Below are 12,581 nucleotides of genomic sequence, written 5' to 3'. Positions count from 1 at the left end.
AAATGCCTTACTAAAATCCTTGTAGACAATATCCACCGCCCTACCCTCACCTTCGTCGCCTCCTCATACACTCAACCCTGCCCCGTCTAAAGTCATGCTGACTTCCTTTATCAACCCATTCTCTTCCAAATGGAATTAAATCCTGTCTTGAAAAATCCTCTCCAATAGCTTCTCTACCACTGACACAAGGCTCACCAGCCTATAATTCCCTGGATTATCTCTAATTCTTAAATAAAGGAACAGCACCAGCTACTCCCCAGTCCTCTAGGATCTCACCTGTGGCTAGAGAAGACACAATGATCTTTGTTAAGGCTCCCGCCATCTCTTGTGGCTCTCAACAACCTGGGATAAATCTCATCAAGTCTTGGGGATTTATCCACCTTAATACTTTTTAAGAGCCACAACACCTTAATTTCAAACTTCCCTTGCATATTAGTATTCTTCACACTGATCTCACTGTCCATGCGATGTCGCTGCAAGCAAGATTTTTTCCTGCACCTGTCCCTCACCATATTTGCACATTTGGCAACAAACACGACTTAACTTGAGGTTGCCAAGATGTGTACGTTTACAGATAAAACATTCAATGTGGACAGGAGATCAAAAGAGTGTGTTTCCCCACATATATAAAAACTGTGAATAACAAAATGTTGAAAAACAAAGTGCTCACTTTCTTACCGGATTTTCTACATATTAACCATATTCTAGCATTTGGCTTTACGTACTTTAAAATTAAAAACTAAAACTAGTTTGCAGCATATAATGGAGGCCACAGAGACTCAAATTTAAATAAATCAGTAGAAATCAATAAGTGTTCAGCTGCTTAGTACCCTTGATAGAATTGTGCCATTGTTTCAATAAATAAAAATTTAAGCAGCTTGGTATGAAAGCTGGAAACGAGATTGAGGATTTTGCCAAAAGCTCTCAGCACTAATAATCTACAGCAAATACTTGCAAAGAATAACCATAACACCCGACTGTGAATTCATTCATGCAAAATAGCACACAAAAGGATCACATTTTATAATCACACAATATCACGAAGCAATTTACAACCAATTAAGTACTTCTGAAGTTGTCAAATCTAATCTAGAAAAACAATAACCGAATTTTACACAGGAAGGCTAGAACAATAAGTAGTTGAATAATTATCAAAATATCTGTTTCAGTGTAGACATGCTGGAGTAACTCAGAGGCAGCATCTCTGGAGAGAAGGAATGGGTGACATTTCAGATGGAGACCCTTCTTCAGACTGAGGTCAGGGTAGAGGCAGAGATAAGGTGTGAAAACAAGACAAATCTTCTGATTTTTCTGAATTTATAGTCGACAGGGCAGTACCCTGCATATTGCCAACTTGGATGTGTTGTGCATACTAACGTGCTGTTAGTGCCCCCTTAAAACTGTCTAGTGAAGGCGATTTGACTATATTGTTGTCTAGTTTAGTCCATTCCCTTAAGGTTCTTACAAAGAATGAGTTCTTATAAATATCTGTCCTGGCGAATGGGATTTCTATTTGCATATCATTACTCTTTCTTGTTCTCCTTTCTGTTGAGTATGTTATGTATCCATCTGTAGTTATGCCGACGATCCCCTTTTGAATCTTGTACAACACGGCTAGTCTGTTCCTTGCCCTTCTTGTTTCCAGTGTGTCCCGCTCCAGATCAGACAGCATCGAGATGACACTGCTACCCCCATTGTAGTTCCCGATGCAAAAGCGGGCTGCTTTCCTCTGTACCCCTTCTAGTTTGTTGATATGACCAGCTTTGTATGGGTCCCAGGCGCATGTAGCGTATTCCAGTAAGGTTTTAACCAATGTTGTATATGCTGTGGTTTTCACTTCCATTGGGCAGAACCAGAGGTTTCGTGTGGTCCACGTGTTCCCTCCACAAAAGCTTGTTATCAAGATGAACTCCAAGGTTTGGTTGTGAACTTGTATGATGAAGTATTTGTCCACAGAGACGTAGTCTCGAGTCGGTGGTTTCTTCTTGTTTGAAATTACCATAATTGAGCATTTGGTTTGGTTGAAGCCCATCTTCCATGTGTTTTGCCATAATTCCAAGGACTTAAGGTATTTTTGTAAGTAGTCTATATCCTCTACCTCAGTGACAGGTGTATATACAAGACAATCTGCTAAGAGTCTTGTTTTACAATGTATGTGTTCAGGTAGATCATTAATGTACACCAGGAACAATAGTGGTCCGAGGACCGTGCCTTGCGGTACTCCTGACAGTACTTGTTCTTCTGAAAAAATGTTTCTTTCACAGGCCACACTCTGCATCCGGTTTGTGAGAAAGTCCCTAATCCAGTTATGTAGACTATTTGTGATGCCATAGTAATCTAGTTTTCCTAAGAGCCTTTCATGAGGAACTTTATCGAATGCTTTCGAAAAGTCCAGGATTGCCATATGTATAGATTTCCCCTTATTTAATGCCCTTGTGATGTCATCAATAGTGGTAATAAGTTATGTTTCCGTTGAACGTTTTGCTCTGAAGCCATGTTGTGAGTCCACCAGTATCCTATTCTTTTCAAAATGGTCCATGATGTGAAAGTGTATGATGTGTTCCATGATCTTACATGTAACACAAAGGGGATGGAGATCAAGGAAAATATAGAGTAGATTATTGTTAGCTGGAAAAAGCTAACAACAAAGCAGAGATAAAATATAATTGGAGACAGTCAAGACTAGTCAGAGATTTGGGAAAGGGGAGGGATGGAGAAAGAGTGAAACCAAGGGTTACTTGAAGTTAGAGAAGTCAATGTTTATACTGCTGGAGTTAAGCTGCCCAAGTGAAATATGAGGTGCTGTTTCTCCAATTCGCATTGGCCTCACTCTGACAATGGAGGAGGCCCAGGACAGAAAGGTCAGTGTGGGAATGAAAGAGGGAGTTAAAGTGTTTAGCAATCGGGAGATCAGGTAGGTTTAGGCAGACTGAGCTGAGATGTTCATCAAAACGATTGCCGAACTTGCTCTTGGTCTCGCCAATATACAGTTTACACCTGGAACAGCAGATACAGTGGATGAGGTACAAGTGAACCTCTGCCTCACCTGAAAAGACCGTTGGAGTCCTTGGACAGAGTAGAGGAAGGAGGTATAGGGACAGGTACTCGTGCAGTTGCTGGGGAAGGGGGTGGTTTGTGTGGGAAGCGACGATTTAACCAGGGAGTTGCGGAGGGAATGGTATGCGAAAAGCGGAAAAGAATGGAGATGGGAAGATGTGGCTAGTGGCGAGATACCACTGGAGGTGGCAAAAATATCAGATGATTATGTGCTGGATGCAACGGCTGATGGGGTGGAAGGCGATGTCTCGGGGGACTCTGTCCCTGTTGCGACGAGGGAGTCCCGCTGAGTTGCCACCATACACTCGGTTTAAACCAGCATCTGCAGTTCCTTTCTTTTAGTGATCTTCACTGAGAAATATATAGTGACTGAATCACTGCCTTTCAAAGTGTCATGGGATGCACTGCATTAGCTGAGACGGCAGAAGAGATCAGTTTAAATGTTCCATTCAAAGGACTGTACCTTTGACATAAACCAAAAATTCATATTTGTATCTGATATGGGACTTAAAACAACTTTGTCAATACAACCACATGCGAGTCAATATTGATCAAACACAAATCAGGATTTACTTAAAACTAGATTGTGTACATTGTACTAAATGGCTCTGCAGGTAGCACTCTCGTCTCTTTGAATCAGAGTTGTGAATTCAAGTCACACTCCATGGACTCAAGATCAAAAATTTAGTTTGGCACTCCACTGTACTACAGAGGATATTACCATTACTCAACTGTGATGTTTCTACTTGTGACTACACTTCAGAAAGTATTGAAAAGGTTGTAAAATGCTTTGAAATATCCTGAGAGTGGGAAAGGTGCTACATGAAACAAAGCTTCCTTTTAATTAAAATACAAAAATATGTACTGCCGGCTTAAAGTTGCAAGCTAGGATATTGAAATTAAATGCTTGACAATGGAATTGTTGGCTGTGATAGAAATAGAGAGCACATCAAGACTGGGATGAGGGGAGACCTATACAAAGTCATAGGTTGACCTTTGATGCATCAGGTAATAAATACAGAAAATAGATGCCAGAGTAGGCCATTCGGCCCTTGGAGCCACACCGCCATTCAATATGATCACGACTGATCATCCAAAACCAGTACACTGTTCCTGCTTTCTCCCCATATCCCTTGATTCCGCGAACCTAAGAGCTATACAGTGCCCTCCATAATGTTTGGGACAGAGACCCGTCATTTATTTATTTGCTTCTGTACTCCACAATTTGAGATTTGTAATAGAAAATAATCACACGTGGTTAAAGTGCACATTGTCAGATTTTATTAAAGGGTATTTTTATACATTTTGATTTCACCATGTAGAAATTACAGTTGTGTTTATACATAGTCTTCCCCCCCCCCCCCCCCCCCATTTCAGGGCACCATAATGTTTGGCACACATGGCTTCATAGGTGTTTGTAATTGCTCAGGTGTGTTTAATTGCCTCCTTAATGCAGGTATAAGAGAGCTCTCAGCACCTAGTCTTTCCTCCAGTCTTTCCATCACCTTTGGAAACTTATTGCTGTTTATCAAAATGAGGACCAAAGTTGTGCCAATGAAAGTCAAAGAAGCCATTATGAGATTGAGAAACAAGAATAAAACGGTTAGAGACATCAGCCAAACTTTAGGATTACCAAAATCATCTGTTTGGAACATCATTAAGAAGAAAGATAGCACTGGTGAGCTTACTAATCACAAAGGGACTGGCAAGCCAAGGAAGACCTCCACAGCTGATGAGACAAATTATCTCTAATTTAAAAAAAAACAAACACCTGCCCGACAGATCAGAAACACTCTCCAGGAGTCAGGTGTGGATTTGTCAATGACCACTGTCTGCAGAAGACTTCATGAACAGAACTACAGAGGCTACACTGCAAGATGCAAACCACTGGTTAGCCGCACAAATAGGACGGCCGGAATACAGTTTGCCAGGAAAAAGTTCTGGAAAAAGGTCTTCTGGACAGAGGAGACGAAGATTAACTTATATCAGAGTGATGGCAAGAGCAAAGTATGGAGGAGAGAAGCAACTGCCCAAGATCCAAAGTATACCACCTCATCTGTGAAACACGGTGGTGCAGGTGTTATAGCCTGGGCATGTATGGCTGCTGAAGGTACTGGCTCACTTATCTTCATTGATGAGACAACTGCTGATGGTAGTAGCATAATTAATTCTGAAATGTATGGACATATCCTATCCTATCTGCTCAAGTTCAAACAAATGCCTCAAACTCATTGGCCATTCTACAGCAAGACAATGATCCCAAACATACTACTGAAGTAACAAAGGAGTTTATCAAAGCTAAAAAAATATCAACTCTTGAGTGGCCAAGTCAATCACCCGATCTGAACCCAATTGAGCATGCTTTTTATATGCTGAAGAGAAAACTGAAGGGGACTAGCCTCCAAAACATGCAGCAACTGGTGATGTCCATGAATCAGTTTTCAAGCAGTCATTGCATGCAAAGGATATGCAACAAAATACTAAATATGACTACAGGTGCACAACCTTTTATCCGGTGTTCCAGAAACCGAAAAACTCCGAAAACCGGCCATTTTTTCCAGATGTCGACTGCGCACCAAAGCTCGCGTTTGGCGCCAAACTTGACCCGAAACGACCCACGCTCAACCCAGGTCTGTACTCATGTAGCGGCTGCCTCCTCCCCGGCGACCGGGGAGACACTTAAACATCTGTAAATCATTGCTTAAATGTTAGTCAGTTAGTTTGGAGGACTTTTATGTGAAGGGGGGGTGAAGGGGTAAACTTTAATTCTTAGTCCCTTACCTGGTCGGAGAGGCGGGGAGCGGTCAATGCCTTACCGGGTCGCTGTGCAGTAAGCTCCGCAGCGCTGTGGCCGGTGGGGCTGCGGGTGGCGCCGGTTGCAGCTCCGACCCCGGCAACTCTACCCCTGGCTGCGAGGCGCTCCAAATCCAGCGCGGCCCACGGCCGGATAATTCCGCGAATGTCGGGAGTCGATCGCAGCGCTGGGACCAAAGCGGGCATTCCTTAAAAATCGCCGTGCGGCAAGCTAGCGCTGTGGCCGCCGAAAATCTGGAGCACGCTGTGCCGCGCGCAGCCAGGGGTAGAGTTACCGGGGTCGGAGCTCCAACCGGTGAAAAGCCCCACTCCGCGAGGTTGGGGATTTTTTTTCCCCCTTCATTACAAACCACCACCACATAAAATCCCTCCAAACTAAATCTAACATTGTAAAGAGGGAACAGCAGGCAAATCGAACACAGAAAAGCTGGTGGCGGGTGCAGCAGCATCTATGGAGCGAAGGAAATAGGCAACGTTTCGGGCCGAAACCCTTATGCAATGATTCTCCCGGTCTCCGGGGAGGAGGCAGCTGCTCCAGACTTTTCAAGCCGCCTGCGCTACCTACCTAATCTACGCTAAAAATCTTCCATTCGGAAATCCGAAAATGTCCGAAATCCGACAAGTGTCTGGTCCCAAGGCTTTCGGATAAAAGGTTGTGCACCTGTACTTCCATTGGCATGACATTGCTGTGTCCCAAACATTATGGTGCCCTGAAATGGGGGGACTATGTATAAACACTGATAATTTCGACATGATGCAACCAAAATGTATAAAAATGGCCGTTAAGTACAGAGGCAAATAAATAAATGGTGGGTCCTTGTCCCAAACATTATGGAGGGCACTGTATATAACTCTCGCTTGAATACATTTTGAATCTGAATTATTAACCTTTCCCAAATAAAGTAATTGGGTCTCTTTGCCAAGAAAATTCAGGATAAAGAACTTTATCTCATTCGTGAATAGCTGTCCTGTTTTGATGTTTTAAACCATCACCTAACCGGGGCTGAACATCACTGGAGCATATGTTAGATCAGAAAGGATTTTGAATTTCTCTGTGAGATAACCTCTCATTCCAAAATAAACTATCTACTTAGTATTCAGAACTTCCCCACATAAACAGTTATCTCGCAAATCAAATCTGGTGAATCTTCTCTATACTCAACACAAATGTATCTTTCCTTTGGTAGCGACTAGGTCTGTTCACAATACCATAGCTGAGGTCCTACCAGCACCCTCAATAATCAAAGCAAGGCATCTTTACTCTTGTATTCAAATTTCCTTACCATCAGGTCAAATTTACCATTTGTCTTACTTTTTAATGTAGTGAAATAGTGCAGTTGTAACTCATCAGAATTATTGCCAGAAGGGTCCCGAAATGTTGCCTATCCATGTTCCCAGGAGATGCTGCCTTAGTTGTCGAGTTTAATTATTTTGACAAAACATGCAACATGCAATAAGAAGATAAGAGGAATTCACAGATGCTGGAATTGTGTGTAGAACAGTGCTGGAGTAACTCAGTGATTCAGGGAGCATCGCTATGCTTCCTGACTGTATTCCACACATTTTGCTTTTCATCTATGGCCTTTGACCAAAAATCTGCCAATCTAAAACCCGTCTGACGTATCCACCTATCTCTTGCCAGAATTTGTCATGTTTTGTCAAGATTCAGTAATTTTAGACAATTTGGGCCTGCACCACCATTCAATGTGATCATAGTTGATCATTCCACAATCAGTACCCAGTTCCTGCCTTCTCCCCATATCCCCCGACTCCACTATATTTAAGCGCCCTATCAAGCTCTCTCTTGAAAGTATTCAGAAAACCAGCCTCCATCACCCACCGAGGCAGAGAATTCCACAGACTCACAACTGTGTGAAAAAGTAGTTCTGGACTCCCCCAACATCGGGAATAGGTTTTCTGCCTCTAGAGTGTTCAAACCCTTAATAATCTTATATGTTTCAATAAGATCCCCTCTCTTCCTTCTAAATTCTAGAGTGTACAAGCCTAGCCGTTAATTAACCGGGAATTAACCGTGTGAACCTAAGCTGCATTCCCTCAATAGCAAGAATATCCTTCCTCACATTAGGGGCAAAAACTGCACACAATACTCCAGGTGTGGTCTCACTAGGGCACTACACAACTGCAGAAGAACCTCTTTGATCCTATACTCAACCTCTTTTATAAAGGCCAATATGCCATTCGCTTTCTTCACTGCCTGCAATACCTACATGCTTACTTTCATTGATTGATGAACAAGGACCCCCAGATCGCGTTGTACTTCCCCTTTCCCCAACTTGACACCACTTAGAATATAATCTTCCTTCCTGTTTTTGCTACCAAAGTGGATAATCTCACATTTATCCACATTAAACTGCATCTACCATGCATTTCCCACTCAGCCAACCTATCCAAGTCACCCTGCATTCTCATAGCATCCTCCTCACAGTTGACACTGCCACCCAGTTTTGTGTCATCTTCAAATTTGCTAATGTTACTTTGAATCCCTTCATCTAAATCATTGATATATATTGTAAATAGCTGCGGTCCCAGCATCGAGCCTTGCGGTACATGCCTGCCATTCTGAAAGGCACCCGTTAATCCCTACTCTGTTATCTGTCTGCCAACCAATTTTGCACAATGTGATCAAGGCAACTCCAGACCTATAGCACATGGTTAACAGTTAAATGCATTCTAAAATGACTCCACATGCCACTTAATCCTGGGGCAATTAAATATAGCTTTGGCCTAGCCGGTGATTCCTTCACTCTGTAAATTAATAAATTATCAGCAGTACTCTGCCTTCATCAAGTTGACTGCTGAGATCATATTCACACGACACGTGTTAGATGCTTTTCATCCTTGTTGCCAAGTGCTCCATTGAAGACGAAAGTTATTTGTAATTTGATGTATTCTCTTGCCGTGGAGCTATTTACAATTAGGATTTCTTATCATTTTATGCTGGATGCGTTTCTTTGCAAATCCTTGAATTTTTATACCAGTCTTGCACATCCACAGCAACCAAGAACACAATCCTTTGATAAGGAATATTCAGAATACAGGGCCAGGTTTTTTTATGAAACTGATTTACCATTTCTGAACTCTACTCCAAGCCCTTAATCATTCATGTTTACACTTCTCAAAAATGCTAGGTATTTACATTCTCCCTGCTTTATCCCAGTAATTAATTCAGTCTCTGCCACTAACCATTTGCCAACATTCCTCATCGGCTCACTCTTCAGAAAATTAAGCCAGATCATTGTCCTCCCATAAATCCAATCTACTAATCTGTAATTAATAGAAAAATAGTGTCAATGGTTTCAGTCAAAGCAGCTGAATCTTATCCTTTAAGAGCACCCACTGTGCCTTCTAGTGGCAATCATTGTATCAATCAGTACCAAACAGTAAAGTCAACATTCCTTTTCCTTCCGCCACAAAACAATGAAGTCAAACTTATTTATCCAAGCCAGTTCAGCAGGACGGGAGAACATTTATTCAAACCAGAGTTTTTAAATTTAAAAACCCAAGATGTTGATAAATGTTGATGTGTTAAATCAGAGCTAGTGAATGAATGGAAGAATGTCAGACAAGTAATTCAAACTTTTATATTTGCCCTTCAAGTAACAAGAGAAAAGTTATATTAAATTTTAGTTTTAATTTAAAATTAATGTTAACTTTTGGCATCCAAAATTCATAATTCATCAACCCATACAACACATGACAGATATTCCCATTATTTCTACATGGCCATCAATTGGTAGTGCAATTATGTAAGAATCATAGAGTGATACTGTGTGGAAACAGGCCCTTCAACGACCAACATGTCCCAGCTGCACTAGTCCCACCTGCCTACATTTGATCCATATCCCTCCAAACCTGTGCTATCCATGTGCCTGTCTAACTGCTTCTGAAACATCGGGATAGTCCCTGCCTCAACTACCTCACCCGGCAGCTTGTTCGAAACACTCATCACCCTTTGTGAGAAACATTTACCCCTCAGGTTCCTTATTAAGTCTTTTCCAATTCACCTTAAACATATGTCCCCTGATGCACTAAATCTCTTGCCCAGATTAGGTGTATCTACCCCATCTATTTCTCTCATGATTTTATACACCTCTGTAATATCATCCCTCATCCTCCTGCGCTCAAGGAGTCCCAGTCTACTCAAGATACAAGATACATTTAATTGTCACATGTGCCAGATGGCACAGTGAAATGAAATTCCCATACAGCCATACAATAAAAATAAAGAACACAACACACTATAGAATTTGATATAAAACATCCCCACACAGCAAAATCAAAGTTTCCCACTGTGTGGGAAGGCACCAAAGTCAGTCTCTTCATCCACTGTTCCTCGTGGTCAGGGCCTCCCTATCAACCTCTGTTTATAGCTCAGACCCTCTAGTTCTGTCAATATCCTCGTAAATCTTCTTTGTACTCCCTCCACAAAATTAAAATATCTTTAAATATGAGAACTTACTCCTCCAGTAAGAAAAATATTTGGTTTATTAGACAAAATAACATAACATTTTTAAATACTAAGTAAATACCAAGGTCTTGAAAATCAATTAGCCAAGGAACAGACTTACCGGTCAACAAGTTTCTTCGCAAATCCAAAATCTGTAAGTTTTATATGACCATCTCTGTCCAGTAAAATATTTTCTGGTTTTAAATCTCTGTAAACAATATCTTTGGCATGTAGATACTCCATTGCACACACAATCTCTGCAGAGTAAAAAAGTCCAGAACTATTGTTGAAACGTCCCAAGTTACGCAAGTAAGAAAACAGTTCACCTCCAGGCACATATTCCATTAACATATATAAAAAGCATTCATCATGATGTGTCCAGTACCTGTAATTAAAAACAAAGCCAAGAGGTTAGATTGGGATGAGTGTGCGTAGTGGGCAAATGCAATGATTTGTCACTGAAAAATATATCAAAAGATAAAATGAAATTAAGAACAAAATCTTTAATTTTATCAAATCAGTGGCCTTGAACAAAATTCACATAACATTCCTGTCTCTTATCCAAAGGACAGGAGCTAACCAGCTACAATATCTATCTCGATACTCAATACAATGACTCAAGTGTGCAGTTACAGAACCATGCAACAACTAGACAACCAGTGGGTAGAAATTAAACCTCAGTATTATAATACAGAAGTCAACAGATTTTAAATAAAACTCACGTGCTGCAAAGTTTGTTAAAAATCAGGCTTGCATGTTAAATGTATGAAAAGCATGCTGTTTAGTAGCTGAAGCTTCTATATGTGCTATAGTAGGTGAACTGCTATCAATCAATACTTGCATAATAAAGTTTTATAATTCAAATTCAGCATTTATAAGCACAGTAGATTCTTTCTGATCAGATATTGAAATGGCCTTAGAGTCATAAGAGATAAACAGCATGGAAACAGGCCCTTTGGCCCAACTTGCTCACATCGGCCAATATGTCCCAGCTCCAGTAGTCCTACTTGTCGGTGTTTGGCCTAAACCTCTCCAAATCTGTCCTAACCATGTACGTCAAACTGTTTCTTAAACATTGAGAATAGTCCTTGCCTCAACTACCTCCTCTGGCAGCTTGTCAATGTACTTAACCACCTTTTGTGTGAAAGTTTTACTTCTCAGATTCCTATTAAATCGTTTCCATTTCATTTTAAACCTGTTCAGCAAATAACAATTCAATTTAAAGTTTTATTTGTATCCAGCGGTCCACATCGAGAAAGCAGAAGAAGAAAATAGAGTTTTAACAACCTGCCTAAAATACATATGTCGTATAAGTACAACCTTCAGATAGACAAAATCATCAAGCTTACTTACAGTGTTATAAGAAATGGATGATGGATTTCTGTTAATATGCTTTTCTCATTGTGTACATGCTGCTCCTGCTTAAGGCGAATTACATCGGGAATGCTCATCACTTTCAAAGCACGATATTCTCTCGTCTTTTTGTCTTTGACCAACAGAACCCGTCCAAAGGTTCCAGTCCCTACAAAAAGCATAAGAATGGTCAGTCCTCCAATAAGAAATTCACAGATTACATTAACTGAACTTCCCAGATTTTTTGTTTAAATCTACAATTTTCAATATTAGCAATAAGATGTTTTTAATTTAGCTCCAGTTACTTCAAGCTGCATAACTTTCCTGGCACTCAGAAGCCTCGGATAACCTTTCAAACACAAGAAGGGTCTTGACCCGAAACGTCGCCTGTTCCCTCTCTCCATAGATGCTGCCTCACCCGCTGAGTTTCTCCAGCATTTTTGTCTACCTTCCATTTTTCCAGCAACTGCAATTCTTTCTTAAACAAGTACAACTATAGGGTCTGTCCCACTTTTACGACCTAATTCACGACCTTTAACTCGTGGGCATTTTTCATCATCCTCGGAAAAATGCCCCGACCTACTCAATGCCACGACTAGCATCACGACCTGCTATGACCTACCTACGCCTCCTACGACTTGGTGACGCCCATGCTGCGAGTACGAGTCAAGGGTAAACTCGGCAGAGGTCGTGAATTAGGTCGTGAAAGTGGGACAGGCCCTTAATTGTTTTCTTTACTACACAACGTGTGGCTTTTCAGTGCTAGATTAACTCAACAGTACTTGTGGGTTGTGCTATACATTAAAAGTTTTGGAAAAACACACCATGCACAATGCTGTTCAGGATCACAATGCCATACATTCCATTAGCTAGGCCATTAGATGTTGAT

General features: G+C 41.1%; 1 protein-coding gene across 1 annotated transcript in view; it reads right to left on the bottom strand.

Moving 5' to 3' along the window:
• The window catches only part of prkx (protein kinase X-linked), a 68,725-nt gene extending 56,835 nt beyond the window's left edge, over positions 1 to 11,890 (bottom strand). Inside the window, exons 1-2 of the mRNA XM_055630898.1 lie at positions 11,693 to 11,890; positions 10,461 to 10,724 (exon numbers count right to left, since the gene is read on the bottom strand). Of these exons, the coding sequence (XP_055486873.1) occupies positions 10,461 to 10,724; positions 11,693 to 11,874 (446 nt within the window). The 5' untranslated portion in view covers positions 11,875 to 11,890. The remainder of the gene's footprint in view (positions 1 to 10,460; positions 10,725 to 11,692) is intronic.
• Between the last annotated feature and the right edge of the window lie 691 nt (positions 11,891 to 12,581).

This window comes from Leucoraja erinacea, unplaced genomic scaffold (assembly GCF_028641065.1).
Source record: "Leucoraja erinacea ecotype New England unplaced genomic scaffold, Leri_hhj_1 Leri_56S, whole genome shotgun sequence".
Lineage (NCBI taxonomy): Eukaryota > Metazoa > Chordata > Chondrichthyes > Rajiformes > Rajidae > Leucoraja > Leucoraja erinaceus.
Note: the sequence above shows the minus strand (reverse complement) of the source record. Positions and strands in the feature narration are given on the sequence as shown.